The following is a 27,504-nucleotide window of genomic DNA, read 5'->3' as shown; positions in this document are numbered from 1 at the left end:
AACAATACCTTGATTGGCTACAAAATAAAGCAAAGTCATTTATGCATTTCTGGTGAATAATGTCATGAGTTAAGGTCTCATAACTGTGTTGTTGTGGGTGTTCCTGGGTTTGGAGCGGTGCTGTTAGCTGTTATGTTAAGAAGATAAGCATGAATATTGTATCTCTGTCATTGTATCTCTCTCTCACACTATTGCATCATTCTAAGTACCTCAGGGGAGGCTGGTGGCGGTAGAAATCGGAGGACGGGCTCATTGCAATGCCGTTTCGTGCATTACAAGAGCCCGTCCTCCGATTTCTACCTCCACCAGCCTCCCCTGACGCACCTGTATAAAGGTGTTAATCTCCACTCTGACCTAGACCTCTGTTTGTTTTGCTGGTTCCCATGACAACAGAGAACCTGAAACTGTTTACTCACCTTTGTCAAAGAGAGACTGAAAGAGAGAGAGAAAGAGAGAGAGAAAAAGAGACTGAAAGAGAGAGAGAGAAAGAGAGAGAGCGGGAAAAAAAACGTGTTTCTGCAGCTTTTCTCTCAGCTTTTCAGTGTCTGTTTGCTTTTTGTTGAGTTCTCAAAGCAATGACCTCAGCCAGCGCTAAGACTGACCATCACGTCAGAGAGGCTTTAGTGGAAGGAGCCTTTCTTACTTCAAAGGGGGAGGGAGGGACGGAGGGACGGAGGGAGGAAGGGGAGGTGGGTGGGTGGGCGGTGGTGGTGATGACATTTATATGAAGGCTTAAGAAAGGGATTTGGGATGTTTTATGAGTTTCGTGTTTTTTTCTTAACACTCTTCTCTCAGTCATAGGAGGTTTGATGAGTCCCTGTCGACGTTACACAACGAGAAGACATCTCATGTTTTACCGTGATTATTACATAGACAATCTCTCTCTCACTCGCTCTCTCTCTCTCTCCCTCTCTTCCTCTCACTCCCTCTCTCTCCCTTCCTCTCTCTCTCCCTCCCCCTTCCTCTCTCCCTCTCTTCCTCTCACTCTCTCTCTCTCTCCCTTCCTCTCCCTCCCTCCCTCCCTCCCTCCCTCGTCTCACCCACAGCCGTGTTCAGAGAGGCTACCACAGACTTCACGGTGGACGCCCGTGGGCTGACGAAGAGTGGCGGCAGCCACATCCAGGCGCAGGTCAAGAACCCGTCTGGCGCCCTGACCGACTGTGTCATCACCGACCAGGCAGACGGCACCTACAGCGTGGAGTACACGCCCTTCGAGAACGGTAGGGTCCTCTGATGCCTGAGGCCCAGTCAGTTGGCCTGGTGAAGTCTGAGGCCTAGACATAACTAAAACATATGATTCTTCTTTTGCAGTAAGAAAAAATGTACTGTACAATTTGATATGCAGTTTTCTCTTATATTACTCTTAACAATGTGTGTGTCCCTGTGTGTCCGTGTGTGTGTGTGTGTGTGTGTGTGTGTCTTGGTGTACCAGGTGTCCACAGCGTGGAGGTGCTGTATGACGAGTCCCCCGTGCCCAAGAGCCCCTTCAAGGTAGGGGTGGAGGAGGGGTGTGACCCCGCCCGTGTCCTGGCCCAGGGCCCTGGCCTCCAGCAGGCTCTGACGGAGAAGCCCAACAACTTCTCCATCATCACCAGGTACAGCTAGCAGCTATGGGCTCTGTCAATCACAGTTCAGTAGTGTAGTCCTTTATCGTCCATTGTGGAATGGAAAGAGAAGAGAAGTGAGACAGGTCCATGTCTGATACCGCTGTTTCTGGTTGCTGGGTTACATCCGGTCAGACCAGGGTTTTAAACCAACGTAGACTGTTGAGTTGACTGTGACTGGTTGTGTTTGGCCACAGAGGGGCTGGCATCGGTGGCCTGGGCATCACAGTGGAAGGGCCATCAGAATCCAAGATGTCCTGCAAGGACAACAAAGATGGCAGCTGCAACGTAGAGTACATCCCCTTCGTACCGGGCCTCTACGACGTCAACATCACCTACGGAGGGAAGCATATCCCTGGTAAATAAATCACCATGCTCTACTCTCTCCCCTCCTCTCCTCCTCTCCTCTCCTCCCCTCCTCTCCTCTCCTCTCCTCTCCTCTCCTCTAGCTGTGCAGCGCTCCATGGTTTCTAACCCAACGTTCATTGAACATGTGTGTTGTCTCATCAGACAACGTTTTATATCATCCTGAAATGAAAGATTGTTGTTCCTTTATTGAACCTCCTGGTGGAGGTCTCAGCATGTGGCCTTTCTAAGCTGTTCGCTCTCCGACAGCTGTTCCTTTGGTTGACTCTGTGTTTACGCTGCTCCGAGATGCTATGTCTGGAGACCTGCCTTTGTAACTAATGAATTCTCCATAGCTGGAACGTTCTAGGCATTCTTTTCTCCACGGCGCAGACATTCCGAGACCACACATCTCGTAGTACAATCTCTCTGCTCCAGTTACTGGTCCTACTAAATCACACGTATGGGGCTTGATAGATTCATATTTCAGTGGGCTGTAGACACGTTCCCAGGGCATCTATCAGTCCTATAGTCAGACCATGTCGGTCCCAGGGAGGGTCATGTATCAGTCCTACAGTTAGACCATGTCAGACCATGTCGGTCCCAGGGAGGGTCATGTATCAGTCCTGCAGTCAGACCATGTCGGTCCCAGGGAGGGTCATGTATCAGTCCTACAATCAGACCGTGTCGGTCCCAGGGAGGGTCATGTACAGTCAGACCATGGGTACGTAGCAGAACATACGTGTTGGTTGTCCTGTTCGCTGCTCAATGTCTGTCTCCTTCCTGTGTCTCCTTATATCCTTTTCTCTTGATCCCTTCCAATCTTCCCCCTCTACCCCTTTCTTTTGTCCACTACTTTCCCTGCCTATGCTTCTTTCCTTTCCTCCCTACCTCCCTACCTCCCCCTCACCTCCCCCTACGTCTCCCCTTCCAGGCAGTCCATTCAAGGTCCCAGTGAAGGACGTTGTGGATGCCAGTAAGGTGAAGATCTCAGGGCCAGGTGTGGGGTCAGGGGTCAGGGCTAAGATCCCCCAGTCCTTCACGGTGGACTGCACCAAGGCCGGGGTGGCCCCCCTCTCTGTCGCTGTCATGGCACCCAAAGGTGAGAACCTTCGGGAGTCAATCACCAACCATCAATGATAACCACATAGACAGATACTAGAAAGTCAGAAAAGAAAATCTTCTTAGAAAGATGCATTATAGCTGTTATTGATAGGTTATAGTAGTTTATTGATGGTTATAGTTCCTTATTGATGGTTATAGTTCCTTATTGATGGTTATAGTAGCTTATTGATAGTTGCAGTACAGTAACTTTCTTCTAGTAGCTTCCACGTCCACGTCCACCTGCGGCATCTCTTCTTCATACTGTACACGGAGGAACATGTTGTCCTCTCCCCTCAGGTGTGGCTGAGCCTGTGGAGGTGACGGACAACGGGGATGGGACCCACACTGTGGCCTACACCCCTTCACTGGAGGGACCCTACTCTGTGGTGGCCAAGTACGCTGATGAGGAAATACCACGCAGGTAAACACACGTGACTTACCTGTACCCCTGTGACATGCCTATACCTGTGCAGTGTCCTTAACGTGTTGAAGATAGAGCTAGCTAATTAGCATCGATGTGTTACAGTAGATGAGGTACGTTGCGATTGAATTTCCTCCTCATGACACCTTGTGTCACGTCCTGTTATGTCCCCTCCTCCAGTCCCTTCAAGTTCCGTGTCCTGCCCACCCATGACGCCAGTAAGGTGCGTGCCACCGGGCCGGGGCTGACCTCAGGCGTGCCCGCCAGTCTGCCCGTTGAGTTCACCATCGACGCCAAGGACGCGGGCGAGGGTCAGCTGGCCGTGCTCATCACCGTGAGTGGACATCACACGTCTGTCTTATTAAAAACCACGTGCAGTAGAAGGTGTTAATAATGAGAAGCATGTGAAAGTGTGAAAACAATAAGAAGCGTGTGAAAGTGTGATGTAGCAAGGCTCCAGGTCTTTGGAGGCCATTTTGAGCACGGATTATAGAACCCTCTTGGGGACATTGTGAACATTCTGAACCAGTTAGCCAGCGTGGGACGACGCTGACCAGGGGTGGTTCTGTTCCTGGCCAGCTCACGCACACAACGCAATAATATGTAGAGACTCTCTCTCACACACACACACACACACACACAGACACACCCTCCCTTGGCAGTATCCCTGGTTCTATGCTGTTGACCGTCCAATAGACTCTCTTCTTTCTTGAGCCAAGTGGATGTCTTCAGACCAGACGAGCGTGCCGGAGACCAGGCGTGAGACAGATAGATGGTCACCTGTGACCTCTCTCATCTAGGTATCTGTGATAGATTAATCTCCCTGGGAGACAGATGAGCCTTGTCCTCTCCACTCACCCTGGTTCTCCGCAGGCTAGTAATGGATGGAGGTCCGGTCTGTTCTGGCCCTTGTAAACTGGCCAGATGTAGTCTTAAAGCTCCTCCTGGAGGGTGAGCTCAGCTTTCAACTCGGGATCTCTCAACATGCGCGTGTAAGCACGCACACACACACACACACACACACACACACACACACACACACAGACACACACAACACAACACAACACACACACATACATACACAATATCTCTAGACTTCCTCTCTCTCTCTCACACACATACACACACATACACACACACACTCCCTCCCTTGGCAGTGGTCTCCACTGCTCTCTTAGTCATTGTGTTGAGTTACCCAGGGGTTCTGGCTGCACGTCAGCGTGGAAAAGCTACAGAAACAAATCGAGGATTAATGAAACACAGAGATGGATCTATCTCTGAGGGATAATGTAACATTCGTGGGATAATGTAACATCTTAAACATGTTTATTGTTTCTCTTCTCTCCCAGGACCAGGATGGGAAGGCCAAGAAGACCAGTATCCATGACAACCAGGATGGGACCTACAAGGTGTCGTACGTGCCGGACAAGGTGGGCCGCTACACCATCGTCATCAAGTACGGAGGGGACGAGATCCCCATGTCACCCTACAGGGTCAGGGCCACCGCCACCGGGGACGCCAGCAAGTGCACCGTCACAGGTGAGGAGGCGGGGCTCTGATCAGTCAGCAGTCTAGGAATGAATGAATACATGAATGAATTAATCCATGAATCAATACATGAATGAATGAATATATGAATGAATGAATACATGAATGAAAACATGAATCAGTACATGAATGAATTAATAAATACATGAATGAATAAATAAATGAATGAATACTTAACCCCCCTCCCTCCTCCCTCCCCCCCCCCAGGCCCAGGCATCGGCCCCACCATCGCCATCGGACAGGAAGTGGGCTTCGTGGTCAACGCCAAGACTGCCGGGAAGGGGAAGGTGACGTGCGTGGTGGTGACACCAGATGGGACGGAGGTGGAGGCAGAGGTCATCGAGAACGAGGACGGCACCTTCGACATCTTCTACACGGCCCCCACCCCCGGCAGCTACGTCATCTACGTCCGCTTCGGGGGGGAGAACGTCCCCAGGAGCCCCTTCAAAGTCACGGTGAGACACAGTCTCCTTTAACCAAAGTCACGGTGAGACACGGTCTCCTTTAACCAAAGTGATGGTGAGACACAGCCTGCTAGAGTCTCTGTATGGTGACACAGCCTGCTAGAGTCTCTGTATGGTGACATAGCCTGCTAGAGTCTCTGTATGGTGACACAGCCTGCTAGAGTCTCTGTATGGTGACACAGCCTGCTAGAGTCTCTGTATGGTGACACAGCCTGCTAGAGTCTCTGTATGGTGAGATGGTGTATGGTGCTCGAGTACCAACAGACTGTTTTAATATGAGAGTGTTTGTGTGTATGTGTGTGTGCATGCGCTCCATCTGTATAAGACAAGAGTTTTGTGTGTGTCTGTGTGTGTCTGTGTGTGTGTGTGTGTGTGTGTGTGTGTTTGTGTATAATTTGTGTGCGTGTTTGTATTATTTGTGTGTGTGTGTATATTATTCGTGTGTGTGTGTATATTATTTGTGTGTGTGTGTGTGTGTGTGTGTGTGTGTTAAAGATTGACCTCCATTGTGACCCCTCAGGCTACTGAGGAGGCTCCATTGATGCAGCAGCAGGCAGCTCAACAGCAGCAGGGAGCCCCTGGAGTGGGCTTCCAGCCCTGGGTACACACACACACACACACACACACACACACACACCCCTCTCTACCTCCATCTGTCTCTTCTCTCCCTTTATCTCCTCTCTTTCTTTCTCTCTCTCCCTCACCCCCCCCCCCCCTGGCCTGGCCTGACCTGACCTCCCTCACACTCACACCCCCACCCCCCCCCCCACCCCTGGCCTGGCCTCCCTCAATAATGACTCACTCCAGCTTCTCTCCATTGAGGTTTCCAGGAAATGGCTGTCTCCTAATGGCTTGATCACCCCCTCCTTTCCCCCCCTGAATCTCCTCACCCTCCCTTTCCCCCCCTGAATCTCCTCACCCTCCCTTTCCCCCCCTGAACCTCCTCTGTGCCTTGCACCCCTCAATGAATGAAGCATCGGTATCTTTGCATTGGTAACCCTTTCTGACTGTACGTTTAGGTAGCATTTAGATATGTTGTTAGTTTTGCCCACAAATCCACTCCAGATGCCTACTGTACATACCATTCCATGAAATGGCCTTAAAATGGAACAAAGACATTGACGAAGGTATTACAGTTTCGTTTGCATAAGTGACGTTCTGGAAAAGCAGGTCCAGTCCAGTGGCGTGTCCCGCTGAGCTATCTAGTCTCTCTGAAAGGTGTAGAGGCCCCTCTGTTGGCGTCCCGCCAACCCAGTTACACCAGGACAATAGAGAGTTGAAAACCTGAGGCTGGTCTCTGGTTCCCACCAGGCCAGGCAAGCGTGGGAGAGGCTGGGACCGGCTCTGTGGAGCTAGAAGACTCAAACAACCTGGATTGATACTGTAGATACAGGACAGTCTAGTACAGATAGATAGATGGCAGGACAGTCTGGTGGAGATGGATGGATGGATAGATAGATGGATAGATGGCAGGACAGTCTGGTGGAGATGGATGGATGGATAGGTAGTTTCCTAAGCCAGACCTCAGTCTCACTCACGCATGTACAGCACTGTAAGTCTGACTATTGGAGGGCATCTTTCCAAACGTGCTCCTCTACCTCCTCCTCCTCCTCCTCCTCCTCTTTGATCTCCTCTCCCTTGTTTCCAGCTCATGTACTTTACTGCACATTACCATGGTTACGGGTATTTAGGTTCCTTTTCCTCCATCCCCAGGGTTCTGGAGACTCCTCGCTTTTCCAGGTGTGGTGGTGTGGCTGATTTATCATATCTCTCTCTCTCTCTCTCTCTCTTTCCCTCCTCCCTCCTTCAATGCATCCCTCCCTCCTTCATCTGCAAGAGGCACGACATTGCTGTGGCTGAATCGTTCGACTGTCTGATCCCTCTCTCTCTCTCTCCCCCGTATACCTCACCACAGCTCCCCTCTCATTCCCTGAATGGACTACAGTACCCATACTAGGCTAGAGAGTGGACTACATTACCCACACTAGACTAGAGAATGGACTACAGTACCCACACTATCATACATAATGGACTACAATGCCCACACTCGACTTGAAAATGGACTACAGTACCCACACTAGACTAGAACATGGACTATAGTACCCATAGACTAGAGAATGCAAATGACAGAGATACAGTTATAATCTGTGTCTCATTGGTCCATCTGTCCCCCCCCCCCCCCCCCCCCCCTCCCCCATGTTCTCCACAGGTGACAGCAGATGGGTCATACGTTCCCGTCAACAGCATGAACGGGACAGGCTTCAGGCCCTTCGACATGGTCATCCCCTTCGCCTTCAGGAAGGGAGAGATCACAGGTGAGAGAGAGAGAGATGAGAAAGAGAGGAATGTTACTTGCAGAGGTAATCCATCTGCTGCAGAGAGGAGAGGTTGGCCACCCAAGTCACTTCCTGGTTTGACTCAAAACATTAGGTTTCATTACCAAAAAAGAAGGTTCTATGAAAGTAGATGTGTTGTCAAGTCGGAGGGCGTCAGACAGGACGCTGGTCTTCAGTTTCATTAGGTAGACCAATCGGAATGAAAGCCTTTAGTCACATGATGGATGACACAAAGAGGAGAGGTTCCAACAACAACAGAGGTTCTAAGCAACCCTCCTCTCCTGACCCCCCTCTCCTCCTCTCCTCCTCTCCTGACCCCCCTCTCCTCCTCTCCTGACCCCCCTCTCCTGACCCCTAGGTGAGGTGCACATGCCATCAGGGAAGACCGCCCAGCCAGAGATAATCGACAACAAAGATGGGACCGTCACCGTAAAGTTCGCCCCCACCGAGGCTGGCCTCCACGAGATGCACATCAAGTTCAATGGAACACACATACCAGGTCAGCGCTCAGACGAAACCAACACTCCCTCTTCCCGCTTTCCCTCATTCCTCCCCCTCCCTCCCCCTCCCTCCCCCTCTCCCCCTCCCTCCCCCTCTCCCCCTCAGTCTCAGGTGTTACAGCCACAGCTCTGGTAACAAGGTGCTCTGCTCTCCTGCACCGAAAGAACAGAATGATGAATTTCCTGTCGAGCATTTTTGTACATTGAAGTCATACCATGAGATGGGTTTTGTGTGTGCGTGTGCGTGCGCGTGTGTGCATGTCAGGGGAGGCTTAGTGGATGTGAGAGTTGAAGAGATGGATGTTGTTTAAGAACACAGGAGAGGAAAGCCCCCTGTGGAGGTTGGTGATTTATATGAGGCGGTGAAAGAGAACTCCTGAATGACATCACCGTAGGAGAATGTACGCAGGACTCTCCCACCACAGGGACAATAGCAGTGGTACTGAGGACCATGTCTACTCTCACCTCCTCCTGTCCATGCTTGTCTGAGGGGGCTGGCGTTTCACAATTACCAGGGGCGGGTGGGTGGGGGGTGTGTGGGTGGGTGTGTGCGTACGTGCGTGTGTGTGTGTGTGTGTGTACGCACGCATGTGTGTGTGTGTGTGTGTGTGTGTGTCTGTCTGAACACACAGCCATGTACCACACCCTTCCTGACCAGCCTCTGATCAGGACTCTGTCATTTCCTCCTGGATGAATGATGAAAGTAATGTAATTATGTCTGTGGATATCCTGTCCCCACGCTGCCAACTGTGTTCCTTATGAAACACTTTGGGCTTTGTCTATTGTTTAGGCCCCATGACTGGCCTCTGCTGTAGTGAAGTTTTTACAGTATGCGGTTGCATCGCCATGGCAACCACAGCTTCCCTGTGTTCTTGAGTATAAACTGTTCGTCTTAATCTGGGACTGGCCAAATCATCTTAATCTAGGACTGGGTCAAATCATCTTAATCTAGGACCAGACCAGTCAAATCATCTTAATCAAGGACCAGCCAACTCACATTATGCTCTAAAGTGTTGAAGATAATGTTATTAAAAACCCCAAACTACGTTTTAAGTGACAAGTGTCTTGTCAAAAGCCACAAAAGACAGGAAATAAAAAATGAGCACCACCACCCATAACTTCACCTGTGCACTAACGAGGTTTTCCAGCACACAGCTTTGATACCTGCTGTAGTCCTGTATGTTGGCCTCCTGCACTTCAAACATGTACTCACCACGGGTTTCCTGTGCAGTTGTTCCATGGTCACAGGAGAATGTCTCTGAGACGCTGCTGTGTGTTCTGACAGGTTATTAATGTTGATGATGATGATGATGATGATGTTGTTGTTGTTGTTTTGTGTAGAGAGCCCGCTACAGTTCTACGTCAACAATGCTAACAGCCCGAACGTGACCGCGTACGGTCCAGGTCTGGTCTACGGCATCGCAAACAAGACCACAACCTTCACCATCTTCACCGAGGACGCCGTAGAAGGTGTGTGTGTGTGTGTGCGTGGTGTTTTTGTAGTGTGTGTGTTGATTGGATACTGCGGCACCAAATAAATGTGGATTTTCTATTGAGGAATGGACACTAAATATCTATTATTTTCACTCTCCTCTCCTCTCCGCTCCTCTCCTCTCCTCTCCTCTCCTCTCCTCTCCTCTCCTCTCCTCTCCGCTCCTCTCCTCTCCTCTCCTCTCCTCTCCTCTATCGTGTCAGGTGGTTTAGACCTGGCCATCGAGGGCCCGTCCAAGGCAGAGATCAGCTGTGTCGACAACAAAGATGGCACCTGCACGGTCACCTACCTGCCCACCCTGCCAGGAGACTACAACGTCCTGGTTCGCTACAACAACAAGCACATCGCAGGAAGCCCCTTCACCGCCCGCATCACTGGTACGACCCGGAGCTCGGCTGTCTGTCACCGTCCAGCACACAGGGTTAGGGTTAGGGTTAGGCTTCTTAGGGTTCTCCACAGGCCTTCTCAGGGTTCTCCACAGGCCTTCTCAGGGTTCTCCCCAGGCCTTCTCAGGGTTCTCCACAGGCCTTCTCAGGGTTCTCCACGGGCCTTCTCAGGGTTCTCCCCGGGCCTTCTCAGGGTTCTCCACAGGCCTTCTCAGGGTTCTCCCCGGGCCTTCTGAACAGCGTGGCGCTGGATTGTATCATTAAAACCCGACTCACGTTTATTCATGTCAAAATGCGCAAAAAAAAACCCCCAGCTAAAACGCTGATCGCTTGGCGATCGAAGATAGTTACTCTATTGTTACTAAATACATAGATTAATTTGCCTTGAAATCTTTACATAGTGGCACTGCGGCTAAGTCAGCCGAGGCTAACTCAGTACCATTGTGTGTCAGCCAAGGCTAACTCAGTACCATTGTGTGTCAGCCGAGGCTAACTCAGTACCATTGTGTGTCTCGTCTCAGAGGACAACAGGCGGAGGTCCCAGGTGAAGCTTGGCTCGGCTGCAGACTTCGCTCTGAACATCAACGAGCCGGACCTGAGTCTGCTGACCGCCAGCATCAAGGCCCCCTCCGGCCGGGACGAACCCTGCCTGCTCAAGAGACAGCCCAACAACCACATAGGTAGGCTGGGGAGGGGCTGGGGCTGGGGAGGGAGGGAGGGAGGGAGGGAGGGAGGCAGGGCTGGGGAGGGAGGGAGGCAGGGCTGGGGAGGGAGGAAGGGAGGGAGGGAGGGAGGGGCTGAGGAGGGAGGGACTGGGGAGGGAGGGAGGCAGGGCTGGGGAGGGAGGAAGGGAGGGAGGGAGGGAGGGACTGGGGAGGGAGGGAGGGAGGGCTGGGGAGGGACTGGGGCTTAGTTGTTCAAGAATTCCTCAGACATGGTGTCATGTCATCACTCAACAGGTGTCACAGAAATGAACTAATTATCATTCCTGTTGTATTGTCATGACCCCCTGAAGGTCATATTAGAATTCCTCAGACACGGTAACATGAAGTTTGTCACGAACATGAAGACTTGTCACGTACGTACTGTAGTACTGGTGTACCGTTTTGTGTAAATTTGTGTGAGATTTGTGAGAATCTAGTATGTTGAAGAACAGTAGTTGGACTTGCTGAAGCAAGCCCACTAAAAAACCTTTACCTATGAAACTCCCTCTGTGGTAGATTAATTGGTTGTATACATGCTTAAAAACGATTTGACTGGGCTGGCGATGCTTTGGGAGAATATTGCCGTTCTCCACAACATCTTATCTCCAGTTCTCGTTGTCTCAGACTTGAATTATCGGTGGAATTTGGAGTCACATAGCCGTGAGAGTCGACTCCAGCGCGGGAGTGGATTCTTCTGCCTCTCAAAGTTGGAGTCGGCTCTGAAGAGTCTGCTTTGGCGTTAACGCCCCACCACTCGCCCCAGCTTGCTCTCAGGGCTTTAACGCCCCACCACTCGCCCCAGCTTGCTCGCAGGGCTTTTCGGCTCGGTTTTTGTTGAGCATATGTGGGAAAAAAAACGTTGATCTGTGAAACTCGCTCTACAAATAAAATGTGAAATGTGGTAGATTAATTGATTGCCTTGCCACCAATCCTTGAAGATTTATCCGCCTGAGGGTGAGAACTTCTTGAGGACTTGCTAGTCCGTGGAGTGAGAGGGTGGGGTTTGTTTGCCTTCACACGGGCCTGTCGGAGCAGATCCACCCGTCCTTTTCCAGCTGTGCATTTAGCTTTATTGGTGCGACCCTCATGAATAGGGCTGATTGTATAGGGCTGATTGTATAGGGTTGATTGTATAGGGTTGATTGTATAGGGCTGATTGTATAGGGTTGATTGTATAGGGTTGATTGTATAGGGTTGATTGTATAGGGTTGATTGTATAGGGTTGATTGTATAGGGCTGATTGTATAGGGTTGATTGTATAGGGTTGATTGTATAGGGCTGATTGTATAGGGCTGATTGTATAGGGTTGATTGTATAGGGCTGATTGTATAGGGCTGATTGTATAGGGTTGATTGTATAGGGCTGATTGTATAGGGCTGATTGTATAGGGTTGATTGTATAGGGTTGATTGTATAGGGCTGTATGTGTTTCGTGTGTATGGCAGGTATGTAGGGGGAATGTTTTGCGAGGCGTCTGACTGTCTCCCCATCCCTCTGTTTCTACCCCCCGTCTCTCTCTATCCCCCACTCTCTCCCCCCTCTTTCTCTCTCTCCCTCTCTCTCTCTCTCTCTCTCTCTCCCCCACGCTCCCTCCCTCTCTCCCTCCCTCTCCCTCCCTCTCTCTCCCTCTCTCTCCCTCAGGTATTTCCTTCATCCCGAGAGAGGTCGGGGAGCATCTGGTGAGCATTAAGAAGAACGGCCGCCATGTTGCCAACAGCCCCATCACCATCATGGTGGTCCAGTCTGAGATCGGAGACGCCAGCAAGGTGAAGGCCTATGGAGCCGGCCTGGTGGAGGGGAACACCTTTGACATGGCCCACTTCCTGGTGGACACCAGGGAAGCAGGTGAGGATCGTGTAATTCTCTCTATTTTATGTTGTTTTTACTTCAAATCAAATGTTACTGGTCACATACAGCGCTTACAGCTTGTGGATCTGGCTCCTTGTACAACAACAGTCGTTTTTATCTCTCTTTCTCATATCTTTATCTTTCTCGTTTTAAACCTAGTTTTAATTGGAATTATGCAGTAAACGAAAAAGTGTTAAACAAACCACAATAATGTTTTATATTTTAGATTCTTCAAAGTAGCCACCTTTTGCTTTGACGACAGCTTTGCACACTCTTGGCAAGTTTGTGTCCAAACCTTTGACTGGTCCTGTACGTGATGGAGTGTACTGTACTTCTTTAAAATAGGATTGTTCTACTAACGTTGTGAGTAAGTGAGTGGGATGACGTAGTGAAATGTATGACAGTGTTATTAAACTGGGTTCATAAGATGTAGCGGACCACCAGATGGAGAGGCCTGGTTGACTGATGCTAACAAGAGTGGTGCGCTGCTCTCATCCCCCCCCCCCCCCCCCCCCTCTATTGGGATGGTGCCACATAGTTCTGACACTTTCTGCTGTGTGAACTCACCTCCCAGGGGTGGGGGTGTGTGGTGGGGGGGTGGGGGGGGTGCTAGTTCCGGTAATTGGAGATACGTGCATAAGTGAGAAATGACGAGCGTTTGCCAAAACGTCTGGCTCTTTTATGGTTAATTTAACGCTATTTTTTACGCTCTCGAATCAGCGTAATTGGGTAGGATGGCAATGGCCTTGGACCAAGCACTGAGAAGTGACCCAAGGGTGGGTATGGGGATAGAAATAGATTTAATGGGTACCACCGTCTGTGTACTTACGAGAAACCCAAAAACACTCGTTTACTATTTCTGGTAAAGCCACACGGCCCATTCTTTAATTAGCTCTGTCGTTAGTTCAGGTCTTTTCATGAGGTGTGTAATGTGCACGGATTATGATTACTGTACCATTAGCCCGGTTTTTCCAAGGATTCCATTCCTACACCCGGTCCTGCCGTGAAGCCGGTGTTTCTTGTCACCATGCTTTAACCATTAAAGGTGGACTCAGCGTTATGACATCATCGTACACAGCTGCAGGGCCCGTTTCCTGTTTACAGACGTCTTCAACAACAGAATTAAAAGGCCAAGAAATGTGACAATCCTCATGTGATGTTGCTCTCTCTGAGTGAAGGCTGACACTCTGGGGTCTTAGGTTTGTGCCGCTGTTAAGCGCTTTGTGACAACGCTCTCTTATGACCTCTCTTCAGAAGCTCCACCCCCTAACACCCTACATTACCTGAACATCTCTAGCACTGTGATTGCTGATGGCACTTGTTCTTATCAAAGGTTTTACTTACGATGACTGATGTATAGTTGATTCACTTACTTTAGACAAACGTACTTATTGTAAATCGCTCTGGATGACAGCGTCTGCTAAATGGCTTAAATGTAATATTATTACATATATTGTGAAAGGCGCTATAACCGATGGTTGTTTCCAGGCTACGGGGGCCTGGCATTGGCTGTTGAGGGTCCCAGTAAGGTGGACATCCAGACCGAGGACCAGGAGGACGGGACCTGCGGAGTGTCCTACTGTCCTACTGAACCTGGCTCCTACATCGTCTCCGTCAGGTTCGCTGAGGAACATGTACCAGGTACAACATCACACTCGCACTACTGTAAAGACAGTGGAGGAAATTGGGGGACAGGGGGGCGGGTTCTAGGGGGGACCGGGTTCTAGGGGGGACCGGGTTTCTAGGGGAGACTGGGTTCTCGGGGTGGAGGGCTCCAATCTGGATAGAGAAACAGATTTGAACAAAACACAGGTAGTCTTCCCCCTATATGCCCATGATCATCTCTCTGTCTGATGTTCTTGTCTGTCTGTTCCGACTCTGTCTGTCTGTCTGTCCATCTATCCCTTTCTCTGTCTGATGATCATGTTCTCGTCTGTCTGTCCGTCCACAGGAAGTCCGTTCACAGTGAAGGTGACAGGTGAGGGCCGTATCAGGGAGAGCATCACGTGTCGTCAGAAGGCGGCGTCCATCGCCTCCGTGGGGAGCGTCTGCGACCTCAACCTCAAGATCCCAGGTAGGAAAAGCTCCGTGGGAACGGTTGTGACAGGAAACTAGGGGTCCGTGACCAATCCCAATGACCTAGTTTAATATCGCCAAACGCTTCCAAAGGTTTAGTGTCCATGTGACCTTTGTGTTTGAATGAAGTCAATGTGACCTTTCGCCGAACAGGAGGAGAAGTCGTTTAACTTTCAGCTTCACAGTTTTAGTTGTGATGAACTGTGACGTGACTTACAGCCAGAAACTTTCTCCTGCCCTCACTGCTCTTTGATGTGCCTCTGGTCTCTGAAGACTTCATATCATATATATGAGCCATCTGCCACCTGTAGGGCCTCTTGTCTGTGTGGCATATAAAAGCTGTCATGGTGTAATGGAGCTGTAACCTGAGCCTGAACTCCGTTTCCCAGACCCCCCCCCCCCGTGTCTCTGTGTCTCAGGCATGCTAGCCCTGGACAGGAGTGATTAACCTACAGGCGTGAGTGCACCAGAAACACAGGACCCATCCAGAAACATTTACATTTATGGCATTTAGCAGACGTATTTATCCAAAGCGACTTACAACAAATACATTCGTCTAAGTAAGTCATCATAAGAAAAAGTAATCTATGCTAGGACCAGGGGCTATTGGCAGTCACAATGCTAGAAGAAGGAAGAAGAAGGTGGTGTCGGCATCCAAGCGGAAATGTCTGCAAGACACGCAGAGACACGTGTTGCCACCTGTGAGTCAGAAGGGGGGAAAGAAAGAAAGAGTTGAGTGTCGTCTGCGTAGCATTGATAGGAGAAACTATGTGAGGAAATTACCGAGCCAAGAGATTTGGTAAAGAGTGAGAACAGTAAGGGCCCTAGGACAGAGCCCTGGGGGACCCCAGTGGTGAGGGCTCATGTGGAGGACAGCGATCCTCTCCACATCACCTGGTAAGAGCGATTGGCCAGGTAGGATGCAAACCAAGAGAGTGCAGAACCAGAGATGCCCAGTTCTGAGAGGGTGGAGAGAAGGATCGGGTGATTTACTGTGTCAAATGCAGCAGACAGGTCCATAAGAATGAGAACAGAGGAGAGGGAGGAAGCAGAGTAGAGGGCCTCCGTGACAGCAAGGAGAGCAGTCTCAGTAGAGTGCGGTTGGTGAGGGTCAAGAAGGTTGTTCTGAAGGAGATAGTGAGACAGTTGGTCAGAGACAGCACGTTCCAGGGTTTTAGATAAGAAGGAGAAGAGATACCAGAAACTGGAAGAGGGGTAACAGTAAGGTTGAAGGTATGGGAGGATCAGGTGAAGACAAGGCCAAGCTGAATGCCCACCTTTATGAGTCGGAGGAGAGTGGGGACAGGGTAAGGCCGAAGGAGGAGAGAAGGTTAAGTACTCCAGGCGAATGACGCTTCTCTGACTGGATGTTGAAGTCACCCAGTAGTGAGAACAGTATACCGTCCTCAGGGAAGAAGCTGAGAAGGACATCTCTCTTCTAAGAAGTCGCCAAGCTGACCTGGTGGACGATAGATAACGACAATGTGAAGTTTGACAGGGGAAGGTGACAGAAACAGCATGGAATTCGAAGGTGGATATGGACGGGTGTGTCAGGGGAAGGATTATGTGACCACTTAGGCGAGATGAGGAGTCCTGTGCCTCCCCCTCGACCAGAGAGTCTAGGGGAATGAGAAAAGGGGTAGGCATCAGAGAGGGCCGCCATAGTAGCTGTGTTTTCCGGTGTAATCCATGTCTCCGTGAGGGCAAGGAAGTGGAAGGACATGAAGCAGGCGTAAGCTGAGATAGCCTCTGCTTTCCGGACCACTGACTAGCAGTTCCAAAGTCCTCCCACGACTGAGGTCGTGGTCAGTTGAGCATGGTGGGTAGATTAGATTGGAATGGTTGCGAGGGGAGATGTAGTGCCAATGTATCCATTGTGATATTTGTATCACATTATAGTGAAATAAGAATCAAATACAATAAACAATGCCTAGTAGTTTGGCCCTCCTGTCAGGCCTTCTTCGATAGACTCCACAGATTGAGTCTTTCGTCTTCGTGTCAGGAGGCTGTCGCGGAAGCCGTCGCTCTCAAACGTCAAGATAGAATTGCAGATTCTGTAATTGCTGATGACCAGACAGGTTTCACCACTCAATTATAAATGTATTTAGTCCTTGTCCAAGGTGAGCAGGCGTTAAATACCTTGCAGAATAGCTTCAGGCCCTCCCACTGGAGATTGACAGCAATTGGCTTCAAACGGATAGCTTTCAACAGAAACTAGGTCCCAGCAACACACTGACTTTAAACAAGATTAAATGAACTCAGGAACAACCCCTAGCCCCTCCGCCCGAGACACTTGTGAAGTGTAGATCTGAAAGGATCTGATATTGTGGGTATGAGACAGATCGTATGATGATGTCCCACGTTGTCCTTTGATAGATAAGGTGGAATTTAATATCCAATTGTTTCAGATCTACATAAGTGTCTAGGAAACTAGGCTGGGGGATAGTGTGTGTATGTGTGGAGTGGATAGGGTGGGGTTCTCTGCACCACTGAGTTGTTTTTTTTTGGCTGTGATCCCCATTCTAGTAAAGCCAGGTGAATACTATCAATACATGCCATTGTTTCAGAGTCCCAGTATCCCTCCCTCCCTCCCTCCCTCCCTCCCTCCCTCTCCCCCCAGCTCCCTTTCTTCTCAACCCTCCTCCCTCCCTCCCTCCCTCCCTCTCTCGCTCTGGCCCCAGTGACAGCTGACTGAAGGGGCTCTGATGGATGTGTCTCACACTATCTGTCTCATATCCTGTCTGGGAGGGAGCCACTTCCTGCCTCCATGGCACAGAGAGCTGTACTGTAGTCTATGTTGTGTAGCCTAGATGTTTGGCAAGATGGCTTACTGTAGGAATGTTATTTTCAGGTATGAATACAGTAAGAATGTCATGAAGATGAAATGGTATATGCCTGGCAAGTGAAGTGAAGGGGAGAGGAATGTTGCACTATGTCTGAGGTTATAGATGTGATTTATTCCAACTGTTGGTCCAATTCCCGTTTCATGTTACTCCATTTCTCTCTGTGTGTTTGCTGTTGGTTTTTAGACAAAAGGTGACTTGTATTCTCACGTACTGAATGATCCAAATGAACCTCATGCTTATGCCATTCAGGCACGGCACTCTCACTCGGTCCGTGGGAAGCTATATGGCCTGTAAGGGGAAGGCACCCCATCTCTACCTGTTGTTGAACCTCCTGAAAGGTTTAAACATCATTTTAAACAACATTTTACTCTTCATTTTGCCAGCTGTTGGCACTTGTCCTGCCTAGGTCTGATCTGGAGACTAGGTAGAGACTATGTAGGGTCTGGAGACTAGGTTGGGAGTAGTTAGAGGCTAGGTAGAGGCTAGGTAGAAACTAGGTAGAAACTAGGTAGAGGCTAGGTAGAGGCTAGGTAGAGGCTAGGTAGAGGCTAGGTAGAGGCTAGGTAGAGGCTAGGTAGAGACTAGGTAGGGACTAGGTAGAGGCTAGGTAGAGGCTAGGTAGGGAGTAGGTAGAGGCTAGGTAGAGGCTAGGTAGAGACTAGGTAGAGGCTAGGTAGAGGCTAGGTAGGGGCTAGGTAGAGGCTAGGTAGAGGCTAGGTAGGGACTAGGTAGAGGCTAGGTAGGGGCTAGGTAGGGACTAGGTAGAGGCTAGGTAGGGAGTAGGTAGAGGCTAGGTAGAGGCTAGGTAGAGGCTAGGTAGAGGCTAGGTAGGGGCTAGGTAGAGGCTAGGTAGAGGCTAGGTAGAGGCTAGGTAGGGACTAGGTAGAGGCTAGGTAGAGGCTAGGTAGAGGCTAGGTAGAGGCTAGGTAGAGGCTAGGTAGAGGCTAGGTAGAGACTAGGTAGAGGCTAGGTAGGGAGTAGGTAGAGGCTAGGTAGGGAGTAGGTAGAGGCTAGGTAGAGGCTAGGTAGAGGCTAGGTAGGGAGTAGGTAGAGGCTAGGTAGGGAGTAGGTAGAGGCTAGGTAGAGGCTAGGTAGGGTCTGGAGACTAGGTAGGGAGTAGGTAGAGGCTAGGTAGAGGCTAGGTAGAGGCTAGGTAGAGGCTAGGTCTGGCCTGGAGTCTAAGTCTGTCAGTTTCTAACTGGAACCATCTGGACAGTAACGTGAGGCACGCTGCTCTTCATAACATACTGTGTCTCTAAAAGGCTTGAATGTGGAGTGTGCTGTAATGTCCCTGTAGAGCACAGGCCAGCTGTGTGTGTGTGTGTGTGTGTGCTGCTATAGAGCCCAGCACTCTCCAAGCACACCCACCAGGTCTCTGACTGCAGCTCTCCTAGGGAGCACATCAGGGGAGGCTGGCGGAGGTAGAAATCAGAGGACGGGCTCATTGTAATGAATGGAATAAGGAATGGTATCAAACACACGTGTTTGATACCATTCCCAATTCCATTCCCTGCCCTGCCCTGCCCTGCCCTCCTGATTACAGTGCTTAGTTACAAGCAGCCATTTTGTTTACTAGCTATCTCTCTGCAGCTGTCTTCTTCCTGTTCACTTCCTGTTCACTGTTTCATGGTGCTCATCTTCCAAACATGTTTCCTGTTTCCTACTCTGCTGTTTCCTTCCTGATGCTACAGTATTTATTCTGACCTTTTTTCCAATCTTCACTTCTTCTTTGTCTCTCTTTCTTTCCCTCTGTCCCTGTGTGTCCCTCCCTGTCTTCGTATCTCTTTGTGTGTGTTTCTCTCTCTTTCCCTCTCCCTCCCTCCCTCCCTCCCTCCCTCCCCCGTCCCTCTGTAGTGACGTGGTTTCTCCTGGCCCTCGCTGGGGAGATCCAGTCTCAAGCCCGGCCCATCTGCCGCTCCCGCTGCTCTCTGTGGTGGAGCTGGGGGTCCGGGGGCCGACCCAGGGTGGTGTCGGGGCTCTCTGGCCTGGTTCTGGGCCGGGCAGAGGGCCTGTGGATCGGTGCCGCCCCCCTGGCGCGGCCCTGTGGGCTGGAGGGTGCGTTGTTAGCGCTGGGCATGTGGACTACGAGGTTGGCAGAATGCTCTCCATCTACCTCAGACTGCAGCATGGTGCCCCAGTGGTGTGTTTGTCACCTGACCCGCCCCTCACATGCACCCACAACAAGCTTGACCCACTTTTAGCCAACTCTTAAAGCTACAACACCGAATTAAAGCCACAGTCCGTGAGTTTGGGGGGCTAAGTCGAATGACTCGGCAGTTACATTTAAAAAATGACCCACCTTTTACACACACTGATGGCACTTTACACACACTGATGGCACTTTTGACTTAAAATAGAAATTACACATTGTGGCTTTAATTTCTGTGCTTTTATTTTCTGCTTTTAACTCACTTAACTGCCGAAGAATTCCGGAACACTCACCACCTAGAGTGCCAAGTGTTTTATGTGGTGTTTACCTAGCAACAACACTTTGATTGGCTACAAAATGACGCGTAATCATTTATCATTTATTTCTGGTGAATGAAGTCACCTTTGGCACTCTAGAATGTTGACAGTTTGGGTGACTTTATGGTCTCGGCACTGAATGAGTTAAAAATGTGTTACTCTGAGGTAATTCTGAAGTCCAGATCCCAGATCAGCCTGGGGCTATCTCTCCGCCCTCTGCAGTGCTGTGTCGCAACAGCCACACTGCTGTGTGATGCATTATCTCCCTGCTGATGATGATGATGAAGGTGTGGTTATATAAGGCGAAGGTTTCTCCCTAGGGCTCCATACAGCATTGCTTTCTCACCATCCTCCTCTTCTTTGTATTAATTCATCATCTCTCTCTCTTTCTGCTCTCTCTCTCTCTCCCCCACTCTCTCCCTCTCTTTCTCTCTTCCTCGCTTTCTTTCTCCTCCTCCCTCTCCCCTCTCTCCCTGCCCCCTCCCTCTCCCTGCTCCCTCCCTCCCTCCCCCTCTCCTCCTCTCAGAGATCGATATCCACGACGTCACCGCCCAGGTGACCAGTCCCTCGGGCACGACGGAGAAGGCGGAGATGGTTGCCGCGGGTAACAACACCTACTGCGTGCGCTTCGTGCCCCACGAGATGGGCGTGCACACGGTTAGCGTGAAGTACCGTGGTCAGCACGTCCCCGGCAGCCCCTTCCAGTTCACCGTGGGGCCCCTGGGGGAGGGAGGCGCTCACAAGGTCCGCGCTGGCGGGCCCGGGCTGGAGAAGGCTGAGTCAGGAGTACCAGGTACAGCACACAGAGTACTCAGAGAACCAGGTCACAGTACCAGAGATGCCTGTGTATTTGAAAGTATTTGAAATATGGATTTGATCCAGGTCTCTTGCATTGACAGATTATGTTGATGACCGCGTGTGTGTGTGTGTGTGTGCGCTCCTCCACAGCTGAGTTCAGTATCTGGACACGGGAGGCGGGGGCCGGGGGCCTGTCTATAGCGGTGGAGGGCCCCAGCAGGGCCGAGCTCTCCTTCGAGGACCGGAAGGACGGGTCCTGTGGGGTATCATACGTGGCCCAGGAACCTGGTAGGGACATGACCTGTACCACCATAGGGCTGCTCTGACTGCACTTTCCTGTCAGACAGCCAGCCAGTCAGTCAGCCAGTCAGTCAGCCAGTCAGCCAGCCAGTCAGTCAGTCAGTCAGTCAGTCAGACAGTCCATTTTATAGGTCAGTGTCAAAATGGCTGCTTTCATTGTACTCCTTCATTGTATTATTACTATTCAGAATCATAAGAGCACTTTTCACTCATACATCTCTCACAAAGAGCAAGCAGGTTAAAGCACTGCATTAGCTTGGTTTAATTATTCCCTAATTTCACTGTATTAACATTAGATTGTATTGGATTCCTCTGCTTTGCTTACCTTAGTGTTGACCTAATGCATAACACCGGGCCATCACTGTTGGCAACTCCTCATGCCTGTGTCTGTGCCTCCAGGAGACTACGAGGTTTCGGTGAAGTTCAACGAGGAGCACATCCCCGACAGCCCCTACCTGGTGCCTGTCTCCGCCCCCGCGGACGACGCCCGGCGACTCACTGTCACCAGTCTTCAGGTGAGACACGAGGAAACATCTCCACACCTGGGCGCTGGGCGTGTCCGCAGCTAGCAAACCCCTGGGCCAGGCGGCACCGCCTCCTCTGTAACTGACCTCCGACCCCTGACCTCCCTGAACATCTCACAGACTCCTCACTCAACACCTAACCCATAACTTAACCGCCCGGAATCTCACGGCTGCACGGCTTGGGACGCAGTTTTAGCCAATCAGATCTCCACATTTCTCCGAACCTGTTTTGTAATTCAATTTAATTGATGCTTTATTGCTGATCAGACAATCACAGTCAAACGAGGAACACAATACAGTAAGATCCATGTAAGACATAATATCTCTGAATCGTTTCAAACATCTGATAAAACATACAATGAGACTTATTAATCTCAATTTCTATGCTGACCAGCGGAGGCTGGTGGAGGTAGAAATCGGAGGCTGGGCTCGTTGTAATACACGCAACAACACTGGATCATATACAAATACCATCACCAAGAACACAGAGGAGGTTTGGTACATGTTCATATTGAGCCTCCCTGGCTTTGACTGGCTGCTGGACATCCATTGAACTGGTGTGGGAGGGTCGGTGTTTCTCTTGTGTTTCATTTAAAGGCTGTTCACAGGAACCACAGCCTGCCAGCTCACACAGAGGCTGGCTAAAGCAGAGAGAGGAAGACCGCAACATCCCTCATCCTTTATACCTGTAGAACACATCTATTCTGGTGTTTAGTCTGTAGAACACATCTATTCTGGTGTTTATACCTGTAGACCACATCTATTCTGGTGTTTAGTCTGTAGAACACATCTATTCTGGTGTTTATACCTGTAGAACACATCTATTCTGGTGTTTAGTCTGTAGAACACATCTATTCTGGTGTTTTAGTCTGTGGAACACATCTATTCTGGTGTTTTTAGTCTGTAGAACACATCTATTATTTGATTTAGTCTGTAGAACACATTTATTCTGGGGTTTAGTCTGTAGAAAATGTCTATTCTGGTGTTTATACCTGTAGACCACATCTATTCTGGTGTTTATACCTGTAGACCACATCTATTCTGGTGTTTATACCTGTAGACCACATCTATTCTGGTGTTTATACCTGTAGACCACATCTATTCTGGTGTTCAGTCTAGTACCTTTAGTCTCTAGTAAACCTTGTAGTACCTGTCCTAACCCTAGATCTGTAGAACTGAACCATAGTACTCTACCCTACCTGCCTTTGAGGGTTCAGGTTTACCTCTCTCAGCTTTAACTGGTCCAAGGTGAGCACAGGTAATCAATCAATCAATCAATCAATCAGTGACATATTATTTGTGATTTTTATAAATGGGTTTTGTGAAAAAAGTAAAAATGACTGCTTTAATCTGTGCCTTTCTCCGTGGGACACCACCTCCTGATTGGTGTGTAGAGAATGTGGGCGGGGCCATGTTGCTAAAGTATTGACTGTATTCGCTGCCTTCAGGAGTCAGGGCTCAAGGTGAACCACCCAGCATCCTTTGCGGTGCGTCTGAACGGGGCGCAGGGTGCCATCGACGCCAAAGTCCACAGTCCCTCTGGGGCGCTGGAGGAGTGCGCTGTGTCTGAGCTGGAGCAAGGTGAGGGGAGGGGCCTGGTCCCGAGAGGCCGGCGGCCACGATCAGATCGCCCTGCTCACTGTTACTGAGCAAGGACGCTACGCTAACGCCCTGCTCCTACTCCAGGGGAGGCTGGTGGAGGTAGACATCGGAGGACGGGCTCATTGTAATGCATGGAATGCAATGAGGAATGGTATAAAAACACAGGCTGTAGATAGATTTGACCTCATTTCAGTCCATGCGTTACAATGATCCCGTCCTCCGATGTCTACCTCCGCCAGCCTCCCCTGTCTTAAGTCACGTACAGTATATTATGATTACCCCCCCCACCCCATTTGCACCTTGTACTTGTACATTGATTGTAACTGAATCATGTGACCCTCCCTCCACCCAGACAAGTATGCGATCCGCTTCATCCCGCGGGAGAACGGGCTCCACTCCATCGACGTGCGTTTCAACGGCAACCACATCCCCGGCAGCCCGTTCCAGGTCCGGGTGGGCGAGCCGGGCCAGAGCGGGGACGCCAGCCTCATCACCGCCTACGGAGCCGGCCTGGAGAGAGGCACGACAGGTCAGATACACCTGGTTACCTGGTTACCGCTACCTCTGCTTTACCACAGCCCTGTTTACCTGTTTACCTCTGCTCTACCACAGCCCTGTTTACCTGGTTACCTCTGGTCTCTCAGCCCTGTTTACCTGGTTACCTCTGCTTTACCTCAGCTCTGTTTACCTGGTTACCTCTGCTCTCTCAGCTCTGTTTACCTGGTTACCTCTGCTCTCTCAGCCCTGTTTACCTGGTTACCTCTGCTCTCTCAGCTCTGTTTACCTGGTTACCTCTGCTCTCTCAGCCCTGTTTACCTGGTTACCTCTGCTTACCTGCCTCTTGTAGGACTTATAACCAGGGTTGGAGTCAGTTCAGTTTTTCTATAAATTGAAACATCATTGAAATGAGCTGTTCAGTTCTTAGAATTGAAAATGATTGACCCCAGCCCAGCTCAGCTCATCATAACGCATGTTAAGCCCCTATCATAACTGTTACATCCCCTACTCATGACCCGTACACCCCCACCACCCACCACCACCCCCCCCCCCCCACCCCCCCTCACAGCTCCGCCCGTCTCCCTAGCAACAGTACCAGGCAGTGTGGGAACCTAACGCCTGTTCCTCCCTCCCAGCACAGAGTTTGAAACACTCTTTATTGTTTGAGTGGTCCGATGACATCAGAGGTGTCTCACGTTACCCAGCCTGTTAGTTGTGGATCGCATCCAAAGCAAATGGAAGGTTGTTGCTTTCTTTGTCAGTTGGTGTTTGAATTTAATTGTTGCAGCAGGAAAGTCTTTAGCAGACCGACACACATCGCTCTGGAACGTAACCTCACCCTGGTAACACATGGCCGGGCCTGCAAGCTTTAATCAACAACATTATTTGCTTTTATTTGTACTATAATGTTGTCATCTATTCCGTAGTCTTTTTTTTAACCGTTTTATTAAACCTTTATTTTAGGCAGAGGAGGTCCTACTGAGGCCAAGGTCTGTTTTTCACAGGACCCTGCTTTACAAACATGAAACGGATAATAAGTGTACATTGAAATTACAAACGTCATCAAATTAATTAATTACGTATCAATTACGAAGTCAATTTACACAATGTCATCAATCAAAAACATGTACATTAAATGTAATCATTTCTGGTTCAGAGAAAAAGCCTAAACGTTTGTTGAAGTTGGGGTACATGTCAGCATTAAACCCAACAGTTCAGAAACGTTATTAGATAAACATGTATATATTTGGGGTGTATATATTGAGCAGTCGAAGACAGTTTCCAACTGTAGAGAAATGAAAAGGGCTGGATTCTGTGGATACTGTGTGACAGATGTGTTCCCTACAGGGACACATGGAACATATTAATCAACATTCTTTACAATGAAACAGCACAAAGTCAGAGGTAAAGAACAACAACGTTGAAAGGGAGGAAGGTGTAAATCAGTCTTTTACGATGCCCTACCCTAACCCTAACCCAGACACGGGGCTCTGCAGCCTCCTCTAGGCCTCCTGCTTTGATAGTGTCAGTCTGCTGGGCACCCACCCCTTAGAGACAGATTTATCTCTCCAGTCAGGTGGTCTGCTAGGTTGGCTACACTTGCAGGTTATCACCTCCGTACAGACGTCTGGGTCATGCGGTGATGTCAGAGAGTCAGGACTATAGAATGATTAGAATGTCTGGAATTCTTTGTCCCCGGCCGGGCGGATAGAGGCGTGTCTAACCTCTGTAATCCATCTCCGGGTTCAGTCCGACTGGCTCCTCCTCTCCTCCCCCCTGCTACTCTTCCTCAATGCACTGTGTTCCAGTTGAGGCTGGTGGAGGTAGAAATCGGAGGACGGCCTCATTGGTAATGCATGGGACGTAATGACCGTTCCTCATTCCATTCCATGCATTACAGTGAGCCTGTCCTCCCATTTCTACCTCCGCCAGCCTCCCCTGGTATGTTCTCAGCCAACTGAGGTGGTCAGTAACAGGGAGCCTCGGGTTTGACCTCTAAGATCATACAGTATGTAGTCTGACTGCACACACACTGATGTCCTAACCCTGTCCTAACCCAGGCATAACCCTGTCTCTCCACCCCTCCCTGTGTGTGTGTGTGTGTGTGTGTGTGCGCGTGTGTGTGCGTGCATGTGTGTGTGTGTGTGTGTGTGTGCGTGCGTGTGCGTGTGTGTGTCTGCAGGCAACCAGGCCGAGTTCATCATCAACAACACCAAGGCTGGCCCTGGGGCCCTGGCCGTCACCATCGAGGGCCCGTCCAAGGTGAAGATGGAGTGCCAGGAGTGTCCTGAGGGGTACAGGGTCCACTACACCCCCATGGCGCCAGGCAACTACCTGATCAGCATCAAGTACGGAGGACCCAACCCCATCACAGGCAGCCCCTTCAAGGCCAAGGTCACAGGTAGGTTACTGGGGCTGCCACCTGCCACCTGCCACCCAACAGCTGGTCCTGCGGTTGATGGAGCTTGACCTGAAGACCAGCATTTCCCTTCACAGCACACTGTACACAACCCATCTCAATTGAAATCAAACTTTATTGACATTTATATTTTTCAACCCATTAACTCATTCAGTGCCGAGGGTGCCAATAATGTCGGTCATTTAGTGCCAGGGGGGGTGGCTTTATTCAACGAAAATGCATCAATTATGATGCTTCACTTTGTAGCCAATCAAAGTGTTGTTGCTAGGTAAATACCACATTAAAACACTTGGCACTCTAGGTGGTGAACGTTCCGGAATTCTTTGGCAGTTGGTGATTTAAATCGAACTTTATTAACAACATTCCAGGCCACTAACCGTCCTCTCCTCTCAGGTCCTCGCCTGGTCAACGTCAGCAACGCCAGCGAGACGTCCACCCTGATGGTGGAGTCCGTCACCAAGGCGACCAGCTCCAACTCCCACAGCGCCATGCCGCGGTTCTCCTCAGACGCCAGCAAGATCCAGACCCGGGGGACGGGCCTGAGCAAGGCCTTCGTGGGACAGAGGAGCAGCTTCTCTGTCGACTGCAGCAAAGCTGGTGAGGAGGAATCTCTCAGACGCCCTTTATATAAAAACATGAGGAGGCGGCGTCCCGGACACAGATTAAGCCTCGTCCTTTTAATGGGAGACTCTCCGTTAGACATGATTGTTGGTCTAAAGCGAGACTTAATCTGGGTCCAGGAAACCGATCCTCTGGGTCAGCCATTCAAACACATTTCCGTGTTTACTTTTTGTTATGATTTTCGGTACAGTATTTTAACCTTAGTTAAGGTCAACAGGACAGTCAAATGTTTGATATTGTTTAGATATGATTTACTGTATGTAGCTATTGTCTACTTACTGTATTCTGTCATGGCTTTGTCTCTGTCCTCTTCAATGCTCGGTGTTAGCTACAAGTTAATATAGTTCTGTCCTCTTCAATGCTCGGTGTTAGCTACAAGTTAATATAGTTTTGTCCTCTTCTTGTGTTGGTGTTAGCTACAAGCCTCTGTCTCTGTTGTCTTTAATGCTAGGTGTTATTACCAGGCTGATGTCTCTGTTGTCTTTAATGCTAGGTGTTATTACCAGGCTGATGTCTCTGTTGTCTTTAATGCTAGGTGTTATTACCAGGCTGATGTCTCTGTTGTCTTTAATGCTAGGTGTTATTACAAAGCCTCTGTTGTCT

General features: G+C 49.9%; 1 protein-coding gene across 1 annotated transcript in view; it reads left to right on the top strand.

The window, feature by feature from the left end:
- The window catches only part of flnba (filamin B a), a 77,024-nt gene that overhangs the window by 48,027 nt on the left and 1,493 nt on the right, over positions 1–27,504 (top strand). The window contains exons 22-45 of the mRNA XM_083669183.1: positions 1,047–1,220; positions 1,433–1,595; positions 1,802–1,962; positions 2,884–3,051; positions 3,351–3,474; positions 3,655–3,808; positions 4,824–5,013; positions 5,230–5,477; positions 6,007–6,087; positions 7,696–7,801; positions 8,181–8,321; positions 9,664–9,792; positions 10,018–10,191; positions 10,722–10,880; positions 12,545–12,748; positions 14,240–14,392; positions 14,703–14,825; positions 20,666–20,932; positions 21,088–21,225; positions 21,637–21,752; positions 23,210–23,342; positions 23,716–23,892; positions 26,044–26,262; positions 26,674–26,877. Coding sequence (XP_083525309.1) covers positions 1,047–1,220; positions 1,433–1,595; positions 1,802–1,962; positions 2,884–3,051; positions 3,351–3,474; positions 3,655–3,808; positions 4,824–5,013; positions 5,230–5,477; positions 6,007–6,087; positions 7,696–7,801; positions 8,181–8,321; positions 9,664–9,792; positions 10,018–10,191; positions 10,722–10,880; positions 12,545–12,748; positions 14,240–14,392; positions 14,703–14,825; positions 20,666–20,932; positions 21,088–21,225; positions 21,637–21,752; positions 23,210–23,342; positions 23,716–23,892; positions 26,044–26,262; positions 26,674–26,877 — 3,906 coding nt within the window. The remainder of the gene's footprint in view (positions 1–1,046; positions 1,221–1,432; positions 1,596–1,801; positions 1,963–2,883; positions 3,052–3,350; positions 3,475–3,654; positions 3,809–4,823; positions 5,014–5,229; positions 5,478–6,006; positions 6,088–7,695; positions 7,802–8,180; positions 8,322–9,663; positions 9,793–10,017; positions 10,192–10,721; positions 10,881–12,544; positions 12,749–14,239; positions 14,393–14,702; positions 14,826–20,665; positions 20,933–21,087; positions 21,226–21,636; positions 21,753–23,209; positions 23,343–23,715; positions 23,893–26,043; positions 26,263–26,673; positions 26,878–27,504) is intronic.

The sequence above is a fragment of the Argentina silus genome (genome assembly GCF_951799395.1).
Source record: "Argentina silus genome assembly, chromosome: 4".
Lineage (NCBI taxonomy): Eukaryota > Metazoa > Chordata > Actinopteri > Argentiniformes > Argentinidae > Argentina > Argentina silus.
The sequence above is the reverse complement of the archived record's forward strand: the minus strand, read 5'-3'. Positions and strand labels throughout refer to the sequence as shown.